General features: G+C 41.7%; 2 protein-coding genes across 3 annotated transcripts; both read left to right on the plus strand.

Annotated features, from left to right (window-relative positions):
• Positions 1–2,484: 2,484 nt before the first annotated feature.
• On the plus strand, positions 2,485–12,036 carry LOC139653927 (ras-related protein ralB-B-like). Of its 2 annotated transcripts, none has more exons than XM_071530936.1 (5): positions 2,485–2,592; positions 3,818–3,986; positions 8,160–8,368; positions 9,134–9,308; positions 9,950–12,036. In XM_071530936.1, exons 2-5 carry the CDS (start codon positions 3,873–3,875, stop codon positions 10,055–10,057), a joined length of 606 nt encoding a protein of 201 aa, XP_071387037.1. In that variant the 5' UTR covers positions 2,485–2,592; positions 3,818–3,872; the 3' UTR covers positions 10,058–12,036. The 2 variants fall into 2 exon arrangements, with proteins under 2 accessions (XP_071387037.1, XP_071387038.1); XM_071530937.1 differs by lacking the exon at positions 2,485–2,592 and adding an exon at positions 2,876–3,009.
• A 4,652-nt stretch (positions 12,037–16,688) lies between these two features.
• LOC139653930 (fas apoptotic inhibitory molecule 1-like) lies at positions 16,689–20,920 on the plus strand. The gene is made up of 4 exons (XM_071530940.1): positions 16,689–16,861; positions 17,279–17,507; positions 18,381–18,430; positions 20,596–20,920. The coding sequence occupies exons 1-4, from the start codon at positions 16,745–16,747 to the stop codon at positions 20,743–20,745; spliced, it is 546 nt and encodes a 181-aa protein (XP_071387041.1). The 5' UTR covers positions 16,689–16,744; the 3' UTR covers positions 20,746–20,920.
• Positions 20,921–27,963: the final 7,043 nt, after the last annotated feature.

Genomic DNA, 27,963 nt, shown 5'->3' on the forward strand with positions numbered 1-27,963 from the left:
AAGGTGTGTAAACCGGGTTACGTCTGGCTGTGTGTAAAATACACCTTCCGTCCTGTTTGTGATGTGTGTGATCTTCACTCTGTCTGATTCTTCTCCAAACTGATGAAACACCGCCATCTTTGTTCCAGCTGCTGGAACTGCAGGTCAGGTACCACCACGGCGCCAACTGGGCTTTGAAAACCTTTATTGACACAGGGCAGGTTTCACTGACATTCACACATCATCTCCACACACACGGGAGCTGAGCAGTACAGCCTCAGTCTGCTGCTGGTGGCTCTGGAGTGCCTTGCTCAAGGGCAGCCTGGACTAAAATGGTGGTGATACAGGCAGATTTTTAAGGAAAATTTTGGGAAGTATTTTCTTACTGAAAACAATGTATTAGTAAGAAATCTAGCCAAGCTTGATGGAGAGCAAGGTTTCAACATCAACCAGTCAGAGACAAGAAAATTAGTCATATGACCTGTCCTCAGCCCCAAATATTTTTGAAATGGTCCGTAACTATATAGGAAACTCAACTAGGAAATAAATTGGCTGTGATTCTTTTTTTATATAACATTTAGGCTACATCTGGCTTGCTGTTGGCTGTTGGACCAGTGGTGTCTGAAGGTTTTTAGGGGTTTATTTGGGGCAAAATTTGGGGCGAAAAATTGTCTATCAGTTGTGTTTTGTGTTCTGTATATCTGGCCAAGCTTGATCAGAGAGCAAATAATACTGACAGTGATTCAATCAGTGATTTAATCTATAGCAAGCTAGCTAGCTGGTGGATGCCAGAATAATTGTTCTTCTTTGTTAACAAAACAGAGCCATACATAAGCCTATACTACACATAATGAAACCTTGATAAAATGATGAAATTATTATATTTTCAGTAGAAAAGAGGAAGTCAAGATGACAGTGACGCAGCAGTTTATTTCATCCATTTTCACTCCAACTGTCAAATTTGTCAGTTTCCATTGCCCTCTTTGCCCATTGCCCAGTCACTCAAACTCATTTCCCATTGCCTGTACATTTTTCTTCTAGTTTGCCCTATAAGTTTGCCTGTGTATCATCAGCTTCAGCTATTGTGGATAATGACTCTGATGATGATTCTGGAGATATTGATGTTATATGAGATTTAGTCTATTACCTCTCTATTTGTAAGATCTCCCTACTTTTTATATGTTTGCAGTGATCTTGAAGTTTTGTGTTTGCAGCAAACTTCTAAAAAACAAAACTAAAATTAGGGTGAGTTTTAGTTAGGGAGTAGTTTTATTTATGCATTTTTGTTCTTTCATTCATCAGTTTCTTTGTGAGTTTGGTTTATATCTGACGTTGCATCTTGTGGTTTTTGGAGAAAACTGAGGAGAAACAAACCAACAGTAAGAACAGATGTTGCTTCTTCATGTTTTATTCATGTTTCGGAGGTTCATATTTTCCTCCCATAACCACATGCTGCAGTGTTTACTGTGGTCACCCTGCATGGGGGTCAAAGGTCAAATCCTGTCAGCTCAGTCATTTGGGGTGAAGGCATCAAAGCTGGTGGCAAGTGTTGAAAGAATGGTGTCGGTGTTTGTTTCTTCAGTTTGGTTCAGTTTAAATCTGTATTATGTGTGCTTTGCAGATGGGTTTAAAATTAAAATTAAATAACAAATGACCACCTCATATATCATGGAGACAAACATCAACATAGGGTGTGTCTGTGTGTCCGTGTGTGTATGTGTGTGTGTGTGTGTGTGTGTGTGTGTGTGTGAGAGAGACAGCGAGAGATAGAAAGAGATGCATGCAGCCATCAGTCATTTACATGTATGTGTGTGTGTGTGTGTGTGTGTTTTGTAATGTCTGGTAGTAAACCTATGAATCTTTCACCATTTTCTGCAAATTAAGGTACTGAAAAAATCAGATAACATTCCAAACAATATTTAAATATATATATATATATCTATTATTATTATTATTATTATTTATTTTTTCATTGTGATAATCCCTCACCTGAAACAAAACAAAATAAAATAAAATCTGTGAGATTTTGTGACGATTGAGAACCCGATAAACATCAAACCATACAAATAAATTAAACAAAAACTGTGTGTAACTTTAAAGCAGAAGGAATTCCGTGACATCATATCCTGTCAGTGTTATCTGCTCCGGTCCTGAGAGGAGAAAAAAGGAGAGAGGGATCACTCCGCCGCTGTTTCCTGGTCTGGAAAACTAGCACGGGGCAGCCTTCTGCTGCTGATACCTTCCGTCAGAAACATCTCACATTTATTTGAATGAAACTACACACAAACCTAAAGTATTGTTAGCTCTCTAGGTAAAATTTACGTTTTTTAAGGAGCTGAGTTTGCGAAAAACGCTTTTATTTCACGTCAGTTACAGACCGGTCGCTATGGTAACGACTATGCCAACGTCTCTGCCTGTGGGAGAAGTCGGCGGTTTTGCAGACAGGAAGTGTGCCTTTTTCAAATATGGAGTGATTCCTCTTCTCAATATACACATTCTTTGGTCCAGTCGGAGTGAGTAAGGTGGGGCGAAAATCCTGGTCAAGTTGTAAAAGTTGAATGTATATCGTTGTATGGCGGATTCGTCAGTTGAAGACAGAAAATACGCTACCAGGTGAGATATTAGACTTTTTGTTTGTTGTCGAGCGACGGTTAACCAGCTAAAAGTTTCCTTCGTGCAGACTAAGGGAGCTGTGACGCATTTTCTAGCGTATTTATTGAATTCCCTTGGGATCAAGTGCAACCCACTAGCCGTTTGTAACGTTATCTCAAGCTATCTCACCGTGAAGTTATCATTTCGCAGCGTAGACAGTTGATTGACACTTCCCGCAGCCAATCGCGACCGGCGACGAGTGTCCCGCATTTGTCTTCATCCAATCAGAAGTTTCCTGGGTGGAGGCGGAACCAGGAAGAAGTGGATGTTTTGTGTTTTTATGCAGTAGCTAGTTTCTGCCTGTCAGCTGATTAAAATATAGAGGAAGCTGAAAGTGTCATGTTGACATGATGATTTATGGTTCCTCTTTTGGCAAAGGTAGGCTTACTTCTGACTTAGTCCTTATTTTGTGTTAAAATGGAGGTTTCCCTGAAGACTCCCTGCATAATTCACCGTGTCTAGGAATAGCAGGCATTGCCATTATACATTTAGCTTACAGTATAAACCTCACCTGTTGGCCTTACTAACTGTGCCGCCCTCATAGTCCTGCCCTTGGAGGCACAGTGGCAGCACCGCAGTGAGGCCAAGCCTTAAAGGTCACTGACAAGTGGATTTTCCAGCTGCCACCCTGCAGCATATTTACAGTGGCTCTTTATCAGAAGGCGTTGGGTCTGACTGTTGAAAAGCTGCTGATTTCCCTACATGACTGAACATAATGCTGCCTTGTTAATGGTCTTATATCATACATGGTCCTTTGGTAATATGTTTTTTTTTGTTCCTTTTATTTCACAGAACTTCAAGTGCTATAGAAATAATTTTAATACATATTTTTTTATTCTAAATGTATTTCTTATAAACTTGACACAACTATGACAGTCATTTAGAAATATATATATATTTTTCCATTGTTTGTTTTTTTGGGGGCAAATTAGCCAACATGTTTTATTAATGTGGATGTTACTAGTTTCACTAACTTGTGTCTATGTGCATGTGTATGTCTGTGTGTGTGTGTGTGCGCGTGTATGCGTGTGTGTCTGTGTGTGTGTACGACTGAGCCTGTGCATGGTGTTCGTTTATGGATGCATGATGTGCTTCCTTTACTTTCTTCATGTCACTGTGTATGTTTGTGTGTGTGTGTGTGTGTGTGTGACGCTCTTCCTGTGCCTGTCTCCGCTCCTCTCTGAAGGGTTTTAAGTTGTCAGTGAAAGCCGTGAGCCTGTGGACTGAGGCAGACCAGAGCCATGGCGTCCGGCAAGAACAAGAACCAGACCTCCCTGGTTCTGCACAAGGTGATCATGGTGGGCAGCGGCGGCGTGGGCAAGTCCGCCCTCACCCTGCAGTTCATGTACGACGAGGTGAGCCGCGCTGGAACACTGCCAGACACTCTGCTTAAAGGGCAACAGCCCTTAAACATCAACATACCATTGTCAGATTAACTGTGATGCCTTGGTACAATCATCGTAAACAAATGAGACCATGTTGGAGACGACTGGTCTCCTCTATCTCACACCATTAGTATTGTTCGTTCTAGTGTTTCTCCACATTAAGACTATATTTCCCACAAGCCCCATTGCTTCCTGCCCCCCTCCCCCTCCCTGAGGAAGATCAACATTGGAAGTGATTTTTCCATCTTCCTTTCTCTCCTTCCACCATCTGCTGCCAGAAACTCTGAAAGCTTTAGCTCAGTTTGCTCTGGAAGAACAGAACCTCTTCCTGTTTTGTGCCCTAAAGCAGTGATTCTCAACCTTTTTCATATCATGGACCTCTAATTTAGTCCACATTAGGGCCACGGACCCCCATTTGATTAGATTTTGTTTCTCTGACCCAAATCTAAGAATATTTTTATTGTTAGACACAAGTTTCTCCAGAATTCCATGACAATCTGTATTGTAGGCAGATTGTAGTGGTGTGATGTTTTTTCTCATTATTTTCTATTGGTTGTAATTATGGGCTGTGTCAGAGTCACATTTTCGAATGTCACCCCCCCTATTGTAAAGTTAATATACCCATCTACATCAAACTTCAGCAATATATTAAGACTTCTTTTAGAGCTGCATTACATGAGTAAATTATTTTGGATTAAAATGTCAACTGGAACCTTCAGATTCCAAGGTCACAATGTGACTCCAGGATGAAATAAATGTAGAGTAACATGGAAGCTCCACTTCCATTTCTGAGTTTGATCATTTAGGAGAGAGAGAAGAGCAGGTCCTGTTTTTAGCAGCATTTAAATAGAGAAAACACACAAACAATTGATAGTCTATTGACTGTAGTGGAACTTACAAATCTCTACAGAAATACAACCATACAGGCAGCACATTTTTTGAGATATCATTTGTGATATCGTTTATTAAATGCAATTTGGGGGATGTACAGGGGTGGGGGGGTGGTGCTGTGGTGGGTTGGAAAAGGATGTGTGTGTATGTGTGCACAGGTGTCAATGTGCTCACACTGAAGAAGACTCCGTCTTGTCCCCCTTGTTCTTCTTCTTTTTCTCCTTGCGTTTCGGAGTCAGGGCATCAACGAGTCTACGCAGCAAGCTACGCTTCTTCTGCTTCTTTGCCTCCAAAACCTCATTGATGTCCCTCTCCAGAACAGTAATCCTATCCAGCATGAAGCTTTTTCTCTTTGCCCACTCTCGCGCTTTCTCCTGCGTCTGCTTGTTGGCAATTTTGGCCTCTTCCTGGGCCTTTTCATGGGAATGGACCTGGGCCTGGACCTGGACCTGATTCTGGGCATTTTCCTGGGCCTGTTCATGGGCATGGACCTGGGCCTGGACCTGGATCCATGCCTTTTCCATGGCCTGGACTTGGGCCAGTTCCTGGGCCTGTTTCTGGGCCTTTTCCTGGGCCTGTTCCTTGGCCTGGACTTGGACCTGTTCATGGGCATGGACCTGGGCATGGACCTGGGCCTGGATCTGGACCTGTGCCTTCTCCTGGGCCTGTTCCTTGGCCTGTTCATGGGCATGGACCTGGGCCTGGATCTGGACCTGGGCCTGGACGTGGACCTGTGCCTTTTCCTGGGCCTGTTCCTTGGCCTGGACCTGGGCCTGTTCCTGTGCTTTTTCCTGGGTGTGTTCATGGGTGTGGACATGGACCTGGGCCTTTTCCTGGGCCTTTTCCTGGGCCTGTTCCTTGGCCTGGACCTGGTCCTCTTCCTGTGCCTTTTCCTGGGTCTGTTCATGGGCGTGGACCTGGACCTGTTCCTTTTCGTAGGCCTTTTCCTGGGCCTGTTTCTGCGCTTCTGCCTGTTCCTGGGCCTGTTCCTGGTCCTTGGTTTTTTCCTGGGCCTGTTCATGGGCATGGACCTGGTCCTGGACCTGTGTCTTCTCCTGGGCCTGGACTTGGGCCTTCTCCTGGGCCTGGATTTGGGCCTGTTCATGGGCATGGACTTGGGCCTGGACATGGACCTGTGCCTTTTCCTGGGCCTGTTCCTTGGCCTGGACCTGGGCCTGTTCATGGGCATGGACCTGGGCCTGGATGTGGACCTGTGCCTTTTCCTGGGCCTGTTTCTGGGCTTGGGCCTGATCCTGGTCCTGGGCCTTTTCCTGGGCCTGTTCATGGGCCTGGGCCTGGGCCTGGTCCTGGATCTGTGCCTGTTCATGGGCATGGAACATGGCCTGGGCCTCTTCCTGGGCCTCTTCCTGGGCCTTTTCCTGGGCCTGAGCCTGTTCAGCCAGGCCCAGGAACATGAACTGGACCTGGTTCTGGGCCTGGGCAGAAGAGTCCAGGTCCAGAATCTCACTAAGATATTCATCTGCCTCCCTCATCATCTGATATTCCTGGGTGGTCCATTTCCTCTTGGTCTGGGTCTGTTCCTGTTTCTCAACAGAAGAGTCCAGGCCCAAAACCAGCTTAAAATGTTCTTCTGCCTCTATCATCATCAGATGTTCCTCGCTGCTCCATTTTTTCTGGGTGTGGACCTGTTCAGCCAGGCCCAGGAACATGAACTGGACCTGGTTGTGGGCAGAAGAGTCCAGGTCCAGAATCTTCCTAAGATATTCATCTGCCTCCCTCATCTTCCGATATACCTTTCTGCTCCATTTCTTCTCGGTCTGGGTCTGTTCCTGCTGCTGGACAGAAGAGTCCAGACCCAGAACCAGCTTGAGATGTTGTTCTGCCTCTATGAGCAGCAGATGTTCCTCGCTGCTGCAGACTGGGTTCAGGAGCCCAGTCTTCCTCTCCACAGGGATTTCCAGGTAGGTCTGCCTTGCTGTGCCGTGGGCGGAGCTTACCTGGGCATCCTCAGGCTGTGTGTTCTGCTGGACCTCCATGTAATTATTCCTCTTGTCTCTCTTTCTATTGCGTGTCGCCTCCATTGCGTCAAAAAGTGAAATGTCTCTGTGGGCTGCTGCACTTGGAATTATAGCATCACTTTCTCTGCCCTCATTGTGACATCATACTGTATGAGGTTAGTGACATTCCAAGTTCCCCTTGACTGACTGGACTGTCAAAGATGCTGTGTGTTTTATATTTTATTTTTTAATGTGTGAGAATTCATAAATAGTTTCAATTAACTGTGCAAAGGACTAGAAAGTGGAAGTGCTGAGAAGAGCATCCATAACACTTCAATCATCTGCATTTATTTAAGCATCTACATAGCAACAAACATAAGGGACATATACTATAGGCTACATCAGTGATTCTCAACCTTTTTCATATCAAGGACCCCTAATTTAGTTCACATTAGAGCCACGGCACCCCATTTGATTATATTTTTTTCTCGTGGACCCAAATCTGAGAATATTTTTATTGTTAGATACGATTTTGTCCAGAATTCCTTGACTGTCTGTATTGTAGGCAGAGAGATAACAGTGAAACTATGATGAAAACAGTCATTCATCTACATTCTCTAATTGTGTTAACTTGTTGTAAATTAAATAATGGTGAAGTTTAACAATTCATCAATTTGCTGGGGACCCCCTGGAACCCCCTCATTGAGAACCACTGCCGTAAAGAAATCCAGCAGATTTCCCTCCAAATCCGACCAGGTGGAGAAACAATGGAAAATGCTGAGTAGATGCTGACAGGCTTCTCAGTGATGGTCTCATTTTGTTTACAATAATTATACTAATGTCTCAAAATGAATGTGGTAGTGCTGTATTAATGGTAAAATGCTACACTTTTCATGGATACTTTAGGGATGTTGAATGCTGAATGTCAGGTAATGAATGTTATTTGCAAAATGGATATTGTTTTGGAAATTAACTCCTCATGTTAGTCCTTTTTTTCCCTGTTTTGATGACTGTTAAATGACTGTTCAGTCTTGCATTGCGATCAAATTCTACTTAGCCTGGACGCAATCCAGCCACAAAGTGCATACAAGCAATGTAAAGAGATGGAATGGGAGAGCAGGAAAAACAAATGCAGACACAGACTTGAATAAATACAGCTACAGGAGACACATAACCGCCATTTTCAGGCCAAGTGTGGATATAAAGCGATTTTGATCTCACAGAATCAGATCTTTAGAATCAGATAATCAAAATCCCGTGGTAATGAGCGTCACCCTCACCTTTTGTCTCCCAGTTCGTGGAGGACTACGAGCCCACCAAGGCGGACAGCTACAGGAAGAAGGTGGTGCTGGACGGGGAGGAGGTGCAGATCGACATCCTGGACACGGCGGGCCAGGAGGACTACGCCGCCATCAGAGACAACTACTTCCGCAGCGGAGAGGGCTTCCTGCTGGTCTTCTCCATCACGGAGCATGAGTCCTTCACCGCCACCTCCGAGTTCAGGTCTGATCCGCATCACCCATAAGCCCCGGTATCGCATTCTGACTTTGAATGGGAGAGTTTGAGTCACCTCAAACTGCATGCCGAAATTTGCCAGTTCAGTGTTTACTATGTTTCAGTGTTTTAATGTTTTAATATCTCCACACTCCTAAAATCTTACCTGCAGCTGACTAGAAAACAAACATAACTATAAGAGAACGATCTATTGGATAACATTCGAAAGCTTAAATATTCAATAACTTAAATAACATGACAACACTGGTTCTGAAGTGTTAAGGTCCACTCTACATTTCGGCATATATTCAATCCACCAAGCAGCACTTATTTCAATAAAATGCCATCTATTAAAACTGATTTTGTGTGTTTACCATTATGCAGAATGTAAATACCACTTGAGCTAATTAACCTGATGGAGTAGAAAGCTGGCTTGGAGTCAGAGGAAAGGGAGGTGGGTGAGAGTGAGTGTGTCACTGGCACCTCCCGTCTCAGATGTTTCATTGATTTTGGCCCACAAACCTGGTTTTTGTTCCAACACAGAGTTCAGGCTTGAAAGGCTTGAAATCTCAGTAGCTGGCCAAGTAATTGCTGAGTCATTAGTATTTATCAACAACCCTATCAACCCCTGCAGATGTATTATGGTCGTTTTGTGCCATGGAATAGTAAAAATCATACTTATCGCCCCTTTAAAAGAAGAAACCATAATCAGTGTTTTATTTTGAAATGTATCTGACATGATGTTTGATGTGTGTGTGTGTGTGTGTGTGTCAGGGAGCAGATCCTGCGGGTGAAGGAGGAGGACGGGATCCCTCTGCTGCTGGTGGGAAACAAGTCGGACCTGGAGGAGCGGCGGCAGGTTTCTGCTGACGAGGCGGGGGGCCGGGCGGGGGAGTGGGGGGTGCAGTACGTGGAGACCTCCGCCAAGACACGAGCCAACGTCGACAAGGTGCCGTACCCAAACTACCGACTGTATTTATATTTTTATTTTTTTAGGCATTTAACCAAAACTCTCATCCAGAGTGATGTAGAATTTTTCAGCAGGTCGACAACACCAGGCTGTTGTGGGAATCAAACCTTTGGCTTTTAAGTTAAGCTCACCCTATATTAGTCAAGGCCACCCTATATTAAATATATATATATTATTATTATTTTGTGCAAAACAGTGTCGGAAAAGTGAGGATTTATACCCAGGCCTGGTTCAATAGATGTGTGAAAAAATGTATTGATAAGGTACTAGTCAGCGATGTTTGTGGTTTTCTACTGTTTCTTTTTCTTGTGTATGTATACTAGTATGGAGAAAACCTGGACAAATGCATTGGTAATTGTTGTATAAAAGCAATAATACAGCTTAATAATACAGGCTTTTTCTTTTACTTAAAGCTGCACTAGGCAACTTTGCATTCATACCTAGCTGCATCACCACTGTTCCCATAATCACAGTTAAGAAAGTTGTCCTTAGTATTATTTCCATATAATGCATCCATAATTTGCTGATGATGTCTTATGATGCCTTATGAGCAACAAAATGTTCACCAAACGTCTGTCCACCAGTTAATGTGAGCTCTGACTTCTCCCTCTTTCTCTCAGGTTTTCTTCGACCTCATGCGGGAAGTCCGGAAGAAGAAAATGTCAGAGAGCAAGGACAAAAACGGGCCGAGCGGGAAGAAGAAGAAGCAGCGCTGCTGCATACTTTAACCTGGAAGCTACAGCCGAGGAGACGAGATGCCAAAACCAGAACCAGGCCTCCGACAGACGAACTGAGCCGGCCGGGCCGCGGCTTCACAACACACAGGCCGCACAGTTCGTCTGCAAACTATCGAAATTGCAATATTAACTGCTGCGATTTCCAAACTGCAGGAGTTGGAGTGGGGAAAAAGGGAAAAGTGTTTCAGAGAGCCACCTAAGCCTTAATGTTTTGATGTTGTGCCCAAAGTGCCGTCTAAAAATCACATTGGAAGTCAGAGAACATCTTTAACTCCATTAAAACCAAAGATTCATATTTAGTTTTTCACCCTGAAACTGCTTTTTTCCCCCAAATGCACAAGATCCAAATTAATTAATAATGCGGTGTCCCAATGTATCAGAATTCATATACAATATTCACCCTACGAATCACAGGATCATTTTGTTTTGTCAATACCATGCAGCTGTACACTGCCTTCTGACTTGAGCCTCACTGCTTCAACCAAATCACATAACTGGATCTGATTAAGAGCAGCGTGTTGGCTCTGACATGCTGGAATCCACAGGAATGGAACGTAAATCTGAAAGTTGTCATGTAACCTTCGTGTTTCCCCTGATTCGCTCTTCTCTCTTTCTTTATACAGAGACAACGCTCCCAAAATTAGTCCATTTAGTGTTTCTTTGCTCGCTTGCAGACAAACATACTTAATACTACATAACTTCAGAGTTTTTCAGAATTATTTGCATCCACTTTGCATCTCTGTATACATCCAACCCATCGATGTTGGGATTTATTTCATCTTTTTAAACTAGAGGCCGCAGCGAGCACGGCATCTTTTTGTGTGTTAAAAATAAAGGAATAAAGGGTTAACTCGTTTGGAAACTTGAAATTTAAAGTCCTGCTTGGTGGATTGGATGTGTGCAGAAATGAGGAGTTGACCCAGACAATTCAGAAAAGGTTTGAAGTTGTGTTGTAGGAGGGATGTAAGGTTCCCGGTGTAACACCGGTGTTCCCGGAGAAACACAAAATTGCCAGATTTGGGCTTTTTTTTTGGCAGTTTGACATGATTTTCTCTCCTACATGAAGAGAGAATCTGAGCGTGAATCTGAGCTTTTTATGTCACCAAGGTGGGAAACTTCATTAGCCGAACACTATTAACTGTAACTGTAGCTGGTTTGTTTCTCTGGTGTTTCAGCCACCGTCATTTTTTTGGAGGTTGATGATCTGATGATCTGATTTTATTTTATAGAGCCCCTGTCCTGAGATTTTGTGCCTGAGCTGTCATGTCCATTTAGCCACTTTTATGGTTTGAGTCAACTCCATAAAAGTGTTGTAAAATTTGAGCGGTACTTTATAGGAATCCTTGACAAATAATTCAGTCCAGGATGACGGGAAAGAGGCATCACAGTTTGTAGTTTGACAAAAGTTTGTGCTTTGGTTAACGATGTGCAATATTGTCCAGTTTTAGGAAGAACCCAAGCGTTTAGGAATGAAACCCTTCAAATCTACGGCTAGGAGGTTGGTGATGCAGTTTGGGAATTTATCCACATTTTCCATTTGGTGGACAGTTTTATCCAAAGCACCGTGCGGTACCGTGAACACATCCGTTTTCAGCATGAACCCCTTCCCTTCCCTTCCCTCTCCTCCCACCTTTTTTACCCATAAGGTTTGAATATGATCACACATTCCTCCTGATATGTAATTACATCTCAAGACACTCTTTTTTTTTTTTTTTGTATGAATGCTTTCGTTCTTTACCTACCACACAAACGCCACTATGTTTATAATCAAATTCATGAGGGAATCTATTATTTAATTCACCTACATAATTATCCTATACAAATTCATTCCATCGTATGCATATTTATGGAGTCTGATTTAAAGAGGCTCTTTGTGTTGTACTATTCAAGCAAGTCACAGTGCATGTTTCTGTTGTGCTTGACTCACAGAGGACATCATATACATTTGATAATAAAAGAAAAGACATTGATTACCGCTTCTTTATTTTTCCTGATGTGGGTTTACTGTATGTGGGTTACATTGCATAACAGACATCTTTGTTGGAGTTAGTAGACTTTAAAGGAAACAGTTGACATAACCAGTCTCATTTCTCATTAAACCTAAGAGTAGATGTAGTGTCAGTGAAGTGTAGGTCTAGTGTTCTGGGATGCCAGAATTTACTATTTAACTTTCTCAAGAAATTTGGGGTCCAATTCAATGTCATTCCTATGATGGGAGGTGCCTGCTTGATACCGAATGGTATAACTGATTATAACTGATTTTTTGACACTGTTATATAATATGACAAAAAGAATATAAATCCAAAAGAGGCCAACTGATGCAAAAGGATGATCACAAGGGAGAAATCCTACATGCACGTCAAATGTTATGTTAAAGTTATTAAAGTTTCCTTCCAAGCTGAGATATCCACCATTAGGGGGGAACATGTGGAAAAACATGACTGATATAATTAAATAAAAATAAATGATGGCACTTATTAAAGGATAGAGGTTAATTTAAGTCCCAGGTTGGAAAAATGGTAACACTTAGACTGGATCATCTGTTTTTTAGATATATTGATTGACAGTATAATATTATAATATTATATGATTATACAGTGGTAATGAAGAGGCTTTGTATATAATTGCACACAGTGAAGCACATCAATGAACAAACTTTCAGTTCAAGCAAAAAAGGAAAAGAAACATTTAAATTGGAGTTACTGGTTGATATGGGAGTCAAAGATCAACCTTTTTGTGAGCTGCGCACATTAAAGGTTTTTGGAATTATATTTCCCATTCATATATATATTCATGTATTAATTAGTAAACACATAAAATGAATATAGATAAGATGGAAATTTTGATTCCAAAGTTAAATGAGAAAACACACACCTTGTCACTAAGCCATGGCTTCCATAACACACAGAGGTCATTATGGAATATATGGAATATTTAACTTTATGAGTCCAGCTGTCATATCCTCTTTCACCACTAGATGGCACTCTAACCTTACATTTTCAATGGTGAGACCTGTCAATCATTTACATCCTGGCATTAAACATTAAACAGTGTGTGATCAAACACACCAAACACCCTCATAAAAAGAGACCAAACAAACAATTGTATTTATTAAAATAAAGTAAAAATGGAAAAGTCTGAATGGGTACAAATGCTTTTCAGTCAGCATGATGACTCTCTTGATCCTGAAAAATACACCAGTAACATACTCTACAGAACTGAATGTATATTTATTCTTAAACTTAACATTTTAGGTATGTATCTGACAATATTACCCAGAAGAAGTCACAGTAAATAAGAAGGTAGGAGTTCAAAGACTCATTGTCAGGATGCAGGGGCAAGTTTTCTCATCAATACTCTGATTAATCATTTAATTAGCAGAGTCTCCCACCAATAAATCCATGAACCCACACAGGACTGAAGCTGCTGGTGTGTTGAGGCCTGCCTCTCTGCCCAGATCCAGATCCAGATCCAGATCCCAGACTGTGTGACTAAACAAAACGCCAGCTTCACCTGATAAGAGGAAACCTGATCTCACTCCAACTCTTATCATTTATTAGAGGGATTGCATAATAATCATGGAAGCCTTCAGGCCTTTTAGTAGCCGACTGTTTCTATTACAGGTTGGACTGGAAGGACCAGAAACAGCTAGGTACTTTCCTTCCTTCCTTCCTTCCTTCCTTCCTTCCTTCCTCCCTCCCTCCCTCCCTTCCTCTTTACCTTCTTTCCTTCTTCCCTTCCTTCCTTCCTTCCCTCCTTCCTTTCTTTCTTTCTTTCTTTCTTTCTTTCTTTCTTTCTTCCTTCTTTCAACCCTTCTTTCCTTGTTGTCCTGGCTGTTTTTGAAATCTGTCGCAACCAGAGTAAAACATTTCTTGACAAAGGCTGTTGTTGCCAAAATGCCTTATTTTTAATTTTTAAAGCTTTGTCAGTTGTTATCCAAGAGTTTTCTTCTTTTTTTTACTGCTGTGTTTTTGATTAAAGCAGCAGGCAACTTTGCATGCTGGCAGTGAGAGGTAACTGTTTGAAAAATTTGAACTTCAATGCCCAGAAATCCTGTGCGGTGAGGTCAGTAAATATCACACAGCTCCCTCATGTTTACCAACCAGCCGCTCTGTGATGCTTTATACCAAAGAAACCAAAGAGACGAGAGAGGAGAGAGAGAAGCTTTCTCTGCTGCTGTTTAGGAGACAGTTTGGATTTCACTCTTAAATTTGGATTCAACACTTCCTGTGGGAGGAGAAGTGTTCATACTGACACCGGCATTACATTTGGGCGAATAAGAGGAAGTTGGGCAGCAGGGTGACAGAGTGAGTTAACCAGAAAGCTTGGATGTGATTAGGGCTGGGCGATATGGACAAAATCAAATATCACAATATTTTTGACTTAATACCTCGATATCGATATTGCAACAATATTGTAGGGATGACTATTGGTGCTTTCACAAAATATTTACACAATGAGATTTTCGATAAATAATCATCAGTAATGTGGATATAATGACTAAGTGGGTAAAGGCAAATAATAGAACAGCAAGAACAGTCTGGTATGTTCAGGAAATGACATCACTTTACTGTAATGCAGCCTTTAAAACCAGGAAAAGACAACACTTATGCCATATCACGATATTACGATATCCAAAATCCAAGACGATATGTCTCATATCATGATATCGATATAATATCGATATATTGCCCAGCACTAGATGCGATCCCCCATTTTAGCAGGCATCTGCCCTGCTGAAGTGTCCATGAGCAAGACACTACCAGACCCTGCTGCATGCGTCCTAACTTTTCACTGGTAGTATAGGTCTTTTTAAGTACGGCAGTTGGCTAGGAGTGGTCTATATATATAATGTTATCCATATAGGTAAAGCACAGCCTTTACCAAACCCTATGAGAAAGTGAGAAAAGCATCCTCCTCTGTCAGACTCCTGATTCACTGAGCCTGCTGGCATTTCGTGATTTGGCTGCTGCTCAGATATGATTGAAGCAGCCTCCACATTATACTGTCTCTGGATCCAGTGTCTTCTGAAAACAAAAACACAATAGCAGCTTTGTCTGAATCAGTGGTGGACCCATTAGAGCTGCAGTCTGCCTTCAGGGAGAAGGGAGAGGAAACTTTTTATATAGAGAAGAGTCACCTGCTGGCTGCTGTTGTTCCATACAGACAGAGGTGGGAAGTAACTAAGTACATTTACTCAACTACTGTACTTTAGTACACTTTTGAGGTACTGGCACTTTACTGGAGTATTTCCATTTTGTGAGACTTTATACTTTTCCTCCACTACATTCCAGAGGGAAATATTGTACTTTTTCCTCCACTACATTTATCTGACAGAATGAGCACTTTTACTTTTGATACTTAAGTACATTTTGTGGCTAATACTTTTATACTTTTACTTAAGTAAAATTCTGAATGCAGGACTTTTACTTTTGAGTATTTCTCCATTATGGTATTTCTACTTTTACTTAAAAATCTGATAGAAGCAACAGCTAGATAATTCAAATGTAAACATAAATTATTTATGAATTAAACAAATTCTCACTAAAATCATGGTGGCATTTCATTTTCTATTATCTGAATCTCACTCCTAGATTAGGCCGGTTTATGACGCACTCATTTCTAAATTTTACATAATATATGCAAAAATGCCATTCCTTGCCCTGAAACATTTTGGTTGCAAATGATACCAACTGTTGATATCAAAATCCTGCATTCAGCAACACTGCAGAGACAACCATGACATGGATGTTTCAGTGTGGAATTTGTAGACCTGATATCAATTTGGGCCTCATGTGCCCAGGAAATATTTAAAATAAAGTTTATAATCTACACAGCAGAAGAAAAATTTGGTTTTGGTTTAGTAAAAGGGAACTTTGGACGCTCATATGTAAAGTTAGTTTTTTTGCAATCTGTACATGGATTGTAAGCTCACATTTGAAAAAACATACTTCCTGAGGCTGAATGAAATGATATAATTTTACATTGTTAGCTAAAAACATATAGTATTTTTTAAACTGAACTGAAAAAACTAACCATTCCTATGAAGATTTCCTGATTTTGTCATGAAGTTGTACTCATTTTTTCTGATACTTCATTGATCCCCTTACATTACTTTGCATGTTTTCTGGGTAATGAAGTCCTCAAAATTCAAACAGTTACCTCCTGCTGCCATTCGGTGGCACCAATGTGCAAAGTTGCCTAGTGCAGCTTTAATTGATTTTTTCCTTGACACTCGATTGATTGAAAATTCTCTTTTCTCCTGCCCCCCCCTCCACACAGAGAGGCCAGAGGTCAGATACAGAACAGCAACCCTGAAGCTGGTAGGGTTTCAGTGCCTTGCTCAATGACACTTGGGGGTTGAACTTCCAACTCACTGAGCCACCCTACAACCCGACTTAATGTGAAGAGGAAGAGCTTCTGCTGCCTTGAATGAACCTGAGATACATACAGTACCTCGCCCTAATTGCATGTGGCAGTATAGAGTGAGCCTGCACCACTAAGCCTCTTACTGTAATGCACCTGCTGCTGAGCCGACACCCGGGACAGAACAGGACAGTATAGCGCCGGACAGGACAGCGTGAGGAACACTGCTTCTACGCTCAGCTCCAAAGATGAGATTCTGGCTGAGATGCTGCTTTGAAAGGGGGATTTTGTGAGCCGGAGTGGATTCAGAAGATGCTGGGCGGAGACCTGGTGGCGGTGTGGGAGGTGGCGCTGAGCGATGGGGTTTACAGGATTGAGTTCGCTCATGGGACCACCACCGGGAAGCGCGTTGTTTACGTCAATGGACAGGTAGGCCCTGGTCTGTGTCTGGGAGTTTTATGGGCTCAAACCTGTCGTAAGGGAAGGAGGTTTCAATTTAGTTTTTTATCCACAGCAGCTGGTGGCTTCCAAAATAAAAAGCCACTCTCACTATTTTCAGTTGCTTTTAAGAATAGAAAAGACGCTGACAAACTGAACAGCCATGGCCAAAATGTACCGGTGTCTTTCTGGTAGTTGGACCCATCCAGGGTTGGTGTTTTCCCCTGACCTACACCCAATGCATGCTGGGATAAGCTCCAGGCCTCTGTTACCCTGAAAAGGAATACGCATGTAAAGAACATGAATGAATGAATCAGTGTCTGGTAGCTGGTGTTCATTGCATTTCCCACCTAATAACCCAGCAGAATGTCCATCAAGCAGATGTTTCCTCACTGGTTTCTCCAACAGGAAGTCGTCAGAAAAGACTGGATGTTCAAGCTGGTCGGAAAGGAAACCTTCACGGTCGGAGGCACACAGACCAGAGCCACCATAAACATCGAGGCCATCACCGGCTTCGCCTACGAATACTCTCTGGAGGTCGGCGGCAAGAGCCTGGAGAAGTTCATCGACAACAGGGCCAAGTCCACCAAGACCTGGCTGCACAAAGTGGACGGAGAGGACTGCAGGATCGTGCTCGGTGAGGCTCAGTGAGACACGACGAGTTCACAACTGTTGACAGTAGATTTTATTTCTTTCTGTGTGGTTATGTAACTGCAAACTATAGCTAAGTGTTTGCAGGGGGGAATTTAGGCGAGCGCTTGACCCACTGTATCATAATCTACTCAGGTGAGACGGTGTGCTCATGGGTTATTTTGGGACACACTACTGTCAGCAACCTGACTGTACACTGGAAACCAAACCGTACACTGTATCAACATCTTTACAATGGAAACCTTATCAAAAATAATAGAGGAGAGCTCAGCTTTGAAATGTTAAGATTTGCTCCAAGCAAGATATTTCAAAATATCTTTAAAATAGGCTTCAGTGTGGACTGGAATGATAAGCAAGTGAAGCAATGACAAGCAGGCAGCAGTTTTTTCCATATGTTTTGGAATGTACTCATGTGCTAGAGTGGCTGAAATTCATTTAAATTAACACATTTTGCAGTAAATAATGAATTACTTTGTCAATGCATGGTAATAAGCTGTAAATACAAGAAGAAAGTTTTGCAGTTTTGACAGCAGTAACTAAATGATAAGTAATTACATAACTGTATAATTAGAGGTAGACATAGTTCAGTCCCAGTATTGCAGCAAGAGTGTCAACTTGCTGAACAGGGTGATTTATATTTGAAAAAGGTCATTCCAAAATGAGATATCCATCATCTGAAAAACAGGACACCTACTCTACAGGATGATTGATAGCACAAAATTAAAGAATAAAGGTTAGAATAAAGAATAAAGGTTAAAGAATAAAATTAACTTAAGTGCTTGGTTTCAGACAATGTCTTTTCCCCAAAACAGATACATGACATTCTTGAAACAAACTCTTTAATTGTTCCTTCCAACAGAAAAAGACACAATGGACGTGTGGTGCAATGGACAGAAGATGGACACCATGGTAAGATTCACTCTTGTGTATTCAAAAATGCTTTGGCCCCAACTGATTCAATGAGACTGCAATCTAGTCTCATCAAATCAGTCACATTATTCCCTTATTCTTTGCTCTGGTATGTTTTATACATGAATCTTCTACATGGAACATCTACTGTACATATCAGCTGAAACAACTCATCACTGTTCACTGGTCACTCATTTTAAGTCACACTGGACCAAAGTGTCAGCTGAATGGCAGATTGGAGTTTTAACGATACAAACGTTTCTCAGCAACAGAAATAATCTCATTGGTTGAGTTAAACCTCAGTGGGCGGAGCCAAAAAAAAACAGAGCACAAGTTAGCTAACTGGCAAACTTGAATGGCAAAGAAGGAACTCTGGTCAAAATATAAATAAAAAACATAAACAGCAATGACTTCTTTTTGTCATGAACTAACTAGCTAACTCAGATAAATATAATGGCTAGATTGCATTTCTTCAGTTAGTAGCAAGAGTGCTTAGCTAGGCTACCTCCTCTCTTATAGAAATAGAAATAGAAAGCCTTTATTATCATTGTACAGAATACAATGAAATTAGGAGCGCTTCTCCTGATCAGTGCAATTAAAGACACAGGGAACAAAACAGCAACGAAACAAAACAACCTCAGCAAACAAACATCCACAGCCAACAACACAGGTTCTAAAACAATAAGTAAAAATAAATAAGTAAATACGATGTAATTTTGCACGAGAATAAGTGTACTTGTTGCACTAGAATAAATGTAATTATTGCACTAGTATGAATGTAATTATTGCACTAGAATAAATGTAATTATTGCACAAGATCCAGTAGGATGCCCTAGAAAGAGGGGTCATTCAATGCTTGTTGGAGTTAAGTGTGCACTTATCCACTGCCATGTAATTTGGCCAGAGAACACGAGGTACTTTGGCTCCGCCCATTGAGGTTTCACTCAAATGTGCAGCCTCTGAGAAATGTTGGCGTAAATTCCTCCAATCTGCAGCTAAATGCCTAAAATATAATGTAAATGTCATGAAACTGCACAAAGTTCACACACACACACACACACACACACAGTGGCCCTAGTGCCTCTGAACTACTGAAGTAAATCCTGAGGGATTAATCTGAAATAATGCGGCTGTAACAACTGATACTAAATGGTCCTGTGCAGCTCAGTGGGTCGAGCAAGGCACTAGACTGCCAGGATTAGAGGTTTGATTCTCACTGGGGCCACAAACATAAATACTCACACTCTAGATTCTGCAGGCTATATTGTATTTACCATAAATCTGATATGACATGAACACAGTATAAGACCATAGACATAAAAATCATCCATGTGTCCTCTGGAGATGACTGGCCCCAGTGCTCCATGCTAACACTTTAGCATACACTATGTTGAGTGATAGGAGGCTAACTAACACTTTGTTAAAAATGAAATATCATTAAGTCAATAAAGCTGATGAAGCCACAGTTTATTTTTGGAACTATTTCAGGTGCAACCACATATTCATCCACTGTGCAGTGATTTTTTAGCTGCACACAGTCTCCTATAGTCCTATGAAAACAGAGAGAAAAAATACCTGATAGTTCAAACCAGTATGCTATTTTGTATCATGTTTGATGTAAATTTTAATAATCTCCTACAGAAAACTGACAGATTTAGCCACATATAATTTAAAATTACTTACTATTTAGTGTTAGAGCTGCAACAAAGTTTAATATTCTGTGTTTTGAGATAATGCTAGTCGCCTACTATCACTCAACATAGTGTACGCTAAAGTGTTAGCATGGACACTCCGTCAACATGTTGTACCGGGGACACATGGATGATTCTGGTGTCAGTGTTCTCATCACTTAATGGCTAAATTGAGTCTGCTTCCAAAATGAGATATTCAACTTTAAAAAAAAACATAAAAAATAAAAATAGTGTAACAAAAATAGTGTAACGAAATGATTGCTGACATGAAAGAGAAACTAATTTTGGAATCATGTGTCTTTTTGACTGGAGGGTGGAATCATCTTTACTGTTCACCTGTTGACAGATGGATTTCAAGTGCTTGTAGGCCTATAGCATTTTGAGATTAAACCTTTCCTAACTTTACCAATTCTTTTTGACCAAATCGCAAAGTTATGTGACGGTTTCTCAGAGCCTCTCGTCCGCTGTTCACAGGGTGAGTTTGTAGACGATGGCACAGAGACACACTTCATGCTGGGGGAACACGAGTGCTGCATCAAGGCCATAAGCAGTGGGAAGAAAAAGAGCGGCATTGTGCACTATTTACTGGTGGATGGAGAGAAAATACCAGCATTACGACAATAACACTGGACAAGACTGATTGAGCAATGCTGAACTTCAGTTTCAAAGAGATTATATGAACACAATGTGAACTATTTGCGTGGATTGTACAAATACTATGAAAGCAATACCATTGATTGTGCTTTATGATGAGGGATCAATGTATTTTTAAAATCTAAAAATGAACTGTTTTTGATAAATTAGCTGATTTTCATTACATGCAAATCTAGCCAATACAGCTATATGTATTTGTAAATATAGCAAATAAACATTAAAGTGTGCAGCATTAACATTGTTGTATCTTTTTATTATTGTATGCTTGATTGGGTGTTTTTTTTTAATGTCAGAGGTGTTTGAGCACTTAACAACTTTGTTTTCCATACAAATTTAGAAACTTTTATTGTCAAGATTCAAAAGGAATAGATAAAGAGAAATGAGTAGTATTTACTGGTGGGGCAACTTGCCCTTTTTGCGTAGGCTCCACGCAATAAGTATCTGCTTGAATCCAACTGCGTCAAGCTAGCTAATGTTGGCTAGAAAAGTACCGGAAAAGGGGTAGTTTGATCTCCAAAATAAAAGCGTAAAATTTGTCACTACATGTCTTGGGGTGTACAGAACAGCAAAAAACGACATCAAAATACTCAGTGAGATCATTACATTAAATAGAGAGGGAAACTGCAGCTTTAAAATAAAAGACTAAAATTAGTATAATATGGTCAGGGATGATAAAGACACCTGAATTTAGTTCGTCCTTTACTTTTTAGACTGACATACATTTTTATGATGTAAATTCATTGTACACATTGTAGTATGTAGAATCACAATGCAGTTATATGAGGATAAGGTCTTTTAATGAGGGAAAGAAACATGAAAGCTTTTCTGAAAATACATTTGATTTCTGTTTATGAAGGAGGTCATAGTTTACTCATTTCTTGTTTTGCCACAGCAAATTAATATTTGATGACACACACACACACACACACACACACACACACACACAAAAAAGCTACCAGAAAACTTAAAGGATGTCTACTCTCTAGAAAAAAAAAGTCAGTTTTAACCTTTAGGAAAAAGCACAACTTTTTCTAAAGGTTATCCTCTGAAATGCCTAGTGCCTGCCTAATATATTGAAGGAAAGGACAACATCTCAATTTAGCACAGATTTCCCCTAGAATATATTATTTGTCCTCATTGTAGTGCTTTGTATTATTCCAAAAACGTTGCACCACGTGCCCCGATAAGAGTTTTATTTTGAAAATCCTAACCGGAAGACGTACTGTTTATTGTGGCCAGCTTGAACTGGTGGGAGGAAACACATTGAAGGTAATGACGTTCCCGGCTGGGATACTGGCTACTGACTACACGGGATGGATCTCACTACACGGGAATGGGGAATGATTGAGTGTCTGAGCGCAGTATCCGGGATCAGTGTGTAGAATATCTACTGTTTATATCCCCGGATTAAATTTGAGCAGGTGGAAGTACCGCTGCGGTCCCGGGTTTGGGGCCAAATCGGGACAGAGGACAGTATTTTGCGCCCTGGTCCTGGACTGGAGACAAAACAACGGACGGGAACAGGCATCCTAACCCACCACGATTCAGTAACTATTTAGCAAGCTGGCTGACTGGCTGTAGGTGTCTTCCCACTGTCCTTTTGACAGTGACCGGTTTATTCACCTGTCTGCGGCCCAAACTTTACACTCGGCCGTTTGGTAAAGAAGACTTCCACGGCTGAGGATTTGTGAGTTTTGCTTTCCCCCGGCTTGGACGCTACAGCTAGTTAGCATTAGCTAGCTGGCTAGGCTAGCCACCTAGCAACAAGGCCGTTTTTATCCTTCTCGTCTGGTCAGTTGAACCTTGTCAGTTATGACTGTAAGTGACAACCAGGCTTTATTGAAAACGAATTAAAACGAGCCGTTGTCGCGATATCATTCCGTATTTTTATCTGGACGGGACTAAGGATATGGGGAAGCTGTGCCCAGCCTGCCGCACATCTGTCACCGCTCCGGGATTGGGAACCGGGAGACTCCGGGGAACAGCTGCCTTCACCGGCCAGTAGCAGCAGCCTGGACGCGTCCGCCAAAACCAACGCTGTTCCTTACATATCTCACCATACTGAGAGATGTAGTGGAGGGCAAACTCTCTTTTGTCGTTGGCGGAATAGAGTTTACACACCTTTGTAGGGCTGGTATAAGTCTTTGTGATCTAAAGCCACAGTGCACATGGTAGTAAGTGGCGTCAAACTGGTTCAAGTTCATAAGGATTGGGTCTATCAATGGGAGAAAAGCATGAATTAATGCTTTGAGATTGTTTTATCTTATACCGATGGTTGTTTCCCTCATGCCGATCCCTGACTGGAGGTCATAGTTCACCCTCCTGTTTATTTACCACTACACACAGTCGTTTAATAAGCTGCCAGTCCAGCTGAAAAGTCTTGATCCCAGCAGCCAGCTTGCAGCAGTCTGTAATTGGGATTCAGCAGGCATTGCAATATGAACTACCAGCAGCACCTTGCCAATTCGGCCGCGATCCGGGCCGAGATCCAGAGGTTTGAGTCCGTCCACCCCAACATCTACTCCATCTACGAGCTGCTGGAGCGGGTGGAGGAGCCGCTGCTGCAGAACCAGATCCGGGAGCATGTCATCGCAATTGAAGGTAGGATGGTGGGAATGTACTGGATTCTGGCTGATAGGTGGTCCTGGTATCCAGCTGTGGTTAAGCAGCTCAGTGAGTGGAGCAAGGTGCTAACACTGCCAGGGTTGTGGGTTCAATTCCCTGTGTAGGTCAGTGGGCAGAGCAAGGCACCAACACTGCAATAATCCCATAATGGTTTACTGTCATTCAGTACAATCATATGGGGGGGAAATAATGATATCAATGAGATCTGAAACAATTTGATTATACTTTATATTACCATGCAGATCAATACCATGAACATCAATTTGATTATTTAACATATCTTGGTTAAGGTTATCTTTGGGGTTATGTTTGGGGTTTGATTCCCACTGGGTCCACCCATGCTAAAGATGTATGGTGCATACATCTTTCATCATGGTTTTGTAAGGTGCTTTGGATAAAAGCCTCCACCAAATGACATATGTTGTGGTAATAGTCTTTTTATAACTCTGCAGCAGAGGTGAGAAATCCTGTATTTTATAATGAGGCTATATAACTTGTCACATGGTGAAGGATCTGATCACCTGCGGTCGTGTCCCAACCACTTGACCCTCCTGACCTGTTGAATCGACTACACAGCCTGTCTGTTATCAGATAAATACAGAAAATGGAAGCATAGCCTGATTTTTATTGAGAATGTGTAGAAAATGTCACACGGTTGCCATTAGCTCCAGAAACAGGAGGCTTCAGCGGCACACCAGAGGACAGGATCTGCCTGCTGTGTCATCTGGGACAGATTGAAAATGAAATTCATTTAATCCTTTTATTTGATTAGCTGAGAAGTGGGCTTTATAGCGAAATGACTTCTATTTCTGCTCATGTCTTTGGGTCAGATGATGATGAGAGGCTTGAGATCTGCCACAGAAATGGTGGATTTTGTCTGTGAAGTCTTGAGGAAAACAGCATGGTACTTTTGTTTGTATGATACCTGACTCTGTTTGGGAGTATGCTTGTTATCCCCAATCTGCAAGGTACTGTGTTTGTATGATAGCTGACTTTGTTTAGGAATGTGTATGTCATACACAAACTGTATTGTGATGGATGGATGTGTCTGGTCAGCCCGAGCCTTGTGATCTGGGCGCTTGGGTCATGACAAAAACAAAAGAGAAAAAAAACCCAGAGGATAAATCTGACCAAAATGGATTTAAAATGCAAATTGAAGTCTACAAGAATGTATTCTGTGTGTACACACATTTGTTTTAGAGCTTTTAAGAACAACACTCATACATTTTTAATAAGATTTTTGATCTCACCACCCACAAAATGTCAAGATGTGCAGCTGTATAAAAAATTGAAATAATGCACTGTCACTGTATTTATGCGCGCAACTATTTGATTAAGAATTGTATTGAGAAAATGAATCTTTTCAATGCAGTTTTGTTCTTATTTTCAAATGTTCAAACAGTTGCACAACCTGACTGTGGAACACCAAAACTCTAAAAATGAACTGCATTATAATAAAATGAAAAGTGGGTTGTCATGCAGCATAGCACTGTAGAATAATTCAATATATTACATGCGTTTCTTTTATATTTTTGGACACAAAAAAAATGTCACTGAGAGCGTGACTTTGTGACTCAAATCAAATCAAAATAAACCTTGGAACAGCTTAGGCTGAGTTACAAACAGAAGCACTTAAATGAGCTTATAATGCGATCACACAGCTGCACAGATGTCTGAACTACGTAACACAATAGTCATTGCAGTGACACTCCGTTCCTCATTTGCCCCCCCCCCAACCCACTCCCCTCGCGTTTCCATTTTCCCTGAATTGAGTGGCATACGGTGACTCACTCAGCCTACTTTACAGCTGGAAATAGCCCAAAACAGCAGCAGCGGCGGCAGCATAATGTCATCATCGTTCTTTCCCCACAACACACATCTGGACGCGTCACTAAAATGCACGTTGTGTTACGCAAGGCAGCGCCGCGTCCCTCTCCGCTGTGCGCGTGGGGTCCCGTCGTCCCCCCCCCCTCACCGCGTGGGACAGTGTGTGTTTGTTATGTAAGTTGTCGATAACGCGTGTGAGCCGAAGCCTCCGAGACAAATTCCTGTTTCAGTTATCTGCGCCTGGCGACTGAAGTGGTTCTGATTCTCATTATGCAGGTTATGGCGAGACTCAGCCTAGTTACCACACTGTGAATCACAATGTGCCACATATTCACTGGCAGCGAGGGGTTCATTTGCATTTAAGGTGTGTGTGAGTGTGTGTCTCTCTCTGTTCTGTGAGTGTGTGTGGATGGATGGCTTGCCAGCCAGGTGACACTGACCCACTTTCCCTGTATGGCCTTGGAGCTTTGGCAGTGTTAAATGAAACCGGCCTAGCTTTACTACCTTTACAACTGAAATTGGACCACAGTGCTCCCTCTGTGTGTGATGTGAAGATCACTCACTTTATTTTCCCACTACAATAAAGGCAGTCAGGTTTATTTGTAGAGCGCTTTTAACAAACAGGTTTGTCACGGAGTGCTTTAGAGACACAAATCCAGATAAAAGCAGGGATAATTAACACAAGGGATAAAACAAGCACGTCAGAAAGTACAAGAAACAGGGCCACAGATTGTGTTTGTGTGTGTGCATCAACAGGAAAGTATGTGTGTGGATATTAGGGTTTGATTGATATCTTGGGCCAATATTTGTCTTTAGGCTAAATATCAGATATCAGGGGAGTCTTGGTGACTCAGCTGGCTAAGTGTCATGCCATGTAACTGATGTTCTGGGTTCAAATCCGACCCGGGACCTTTGTCTCACGTCATGCCCCCATATTCCCTGTCTCTTTCTACTTTCAACTATCTAATACAGGCAAAAATGCCCCCAAAATGATCTTTAAAATGCGTATAAATATCAGTTATTGGACAGTGTCATCCTCCTCTGATATGATGGAGGTTCCTCCTGAGCACAGCTACAGAAAAACCAGGCAAAACCTGACATAACATTTTGTTTTCTTTGCACATTTTATGTATTCGCTGAATTGTTCAGTTGTGTCTTTTGTAAGGCGGTAGTTTCCCCTTCCATTGAATAGGTGTGGTGGGTCTCTCTGCCTTAAAGAGCTGCTGACACGAAAAGGATTTTATCAGTCTGGTTTTCAGTGGAGAGTTTTAGTGTCCCATCATGGTCTAAATGCTGCTTCATGGTACAGCAGGACCTCACAGGCAGTGCAAAGGCTCCACTGATCAGAGGAAAACCTCCGTGACTCAGTGATCAGTGACTTTCTCTGTGTTTGATTGATCAGCCTGTGTGTGTCAACCAGAATCAGTCCTAGGCCTATTTACCACCAGCATAGCAGAGTGCTCCCACCCATCTCTACCACCCCCCACCCAGGCCACCAACAGTGGGGTGAACTAGCTGGGACTTGCACCTGGACACTTACTACCAGAATGAGACAAAACCTGGGACTGGAGTAGACTGGACTGGACTGAAATACCACCATCTCTTCTCTTCTATTCTATTCTATTCTATTCTATTCTATTCTATTCTATTCTATTCTGGCATAGGCTGGCATAATACTACTGCTACTGCTGCTACTACTGCTACTAATGCTCCACTATTATCATTACTCCTCCTCCTCCTAGTACTACTACTACTACTACTACTACTACTACTACTAGTGTTACTTATCCTTCTACTACTCCTCCTCTTACTACTACTAATAATATTGTTATTTTTGAAGCACTTCTCAAAACAAAATGACAGCTAAAGTGCTATCAGGAACTTAAAACGGTTGATCCATTTCAAGTAAATAGCAAAATATATTGCTTACAAAGTGGATTTATGGAGTATGTGAAGGCTTTGACAAAACTCTTCACAGTTTAAAATCAACACTGAAAAGTAGCATATCAAATACAAAATCACAACAAAAAGAAGTACAATCAAAATCAAAAGTAACATAGAGGAATTTTATTAATTAAAAAAAATAAATAGTGAGACTAAACCAGTACATTTTGGAATCTGCTATCTACTGTGGCATGCTGATGGAAAAGGCTTTCTAGCATGAGTGGAATAGAGTAGAATAGAGTGGAGTAGAGTACAGCAGGTCCTCATGGATCTATTCAGCCTCTCTATCACAACTGCTCTCGAGTTGCATGGACCCAACCGTTTCTTTTCCACTGTAGCCTGGTAGAAGCCTTTGTCTCTGGTTCCTTTTGTGTTATTCTGTCAGATGGCCAGCCTACTGTCAATAACACACCATGTGGCCTAGTTAGCCTCAACACTGTCTGTGTGTACGCCCGCAAGGCGATGTGTATCCTCTTGCTTTTGTCATGATTATACCCGCATTATGCTAGTTCTTATGTTTCAGTCGCTTGTGCCGTCTGTGATGCAATTTCTGGCTTATTCTGTGAGGCCTGTCTGGCTGAATGGGTAGAGCAAGGCACTAACACTGCCGGGGTTAGGGGTTCAATTCCCACTGGAGCCTTTAGAAGTAAAAATATTCTGCACTTGTGGTACCAGGGTCTGAAATGAACACCCACCAGGCACCAAATGCTGGTAAAATTTGTCTTTGGTGGATAAATCAATAAGGGTCACCTCCCACACTGGCTGGTAACTTTTTGAGACGATAACGTTTGA

This window comes from Centroberyx affinis, unplaced genomic scaffold (genome assembly GCF_046629955.1).
Source record: "Centroberyx affinis isolate AG114_WGS23_722 - 3 ecotype Tasmania unplaced genomic scaffold, CSIRO-AGI_Caff_v1 ptg002001l_1, whole genome shotgun sequence".
NCBI classification, from domain to species: domain Eukaryota; kingdom Metazoa; phylum Chordata; class Actinopteri; order Beryciformes; family Berycidae; genus Centroberyx; species Centroberyx affinis.

Excerpts from the sequence above, each read along its gene's own strand:
- LOC139653927 (XM_071530936.1), top strand. The coding sequence starts at position 3,873 with ATGGCGTCCGGCAAGAACAAGAACCAGACCTCCCTGGTTCTGCACAAG. Across the intron at positions 3,987-8,159 it reads TGCAGTTCATGTACGACGAG|TTCGTGGAGGACTACGAGCC; the intron begins GTGAGCCGCGCT and ends TTTGTCTCCCAG. Across the intron at positions 8,369-9,133 it reads ACCGCCACCTCCGAGTTCAG|GGAGCAGATCCTGCGGGTGA; the intron begins GTCTGATCCGCA and ends TGTGTGTGTCAG.
- LOC139653930 (XM_071530940.1), top strand. The coding sequence starts at position 16,745 with ATGCTGGGCGGAGACCTGGTGGCGGTGTGGGAGGTGGCGCTGAGCGAT. Across the intron at positions 16,862-17,278 it reads TTGTTTACGTCAATGGACAG|GAAGTCGTCAGAAAAGACTG; the intron begins GTAGGCCCTGGT and ends TTTCTCCAACAG. Across the intron at positions 18,431-20,595 it reads GACAGAAGATGGACACCATG|GGTGAGTTTGTAGACGATGG; the intron begins GTAAGATTCACT and ends CGCTGTTCACAG.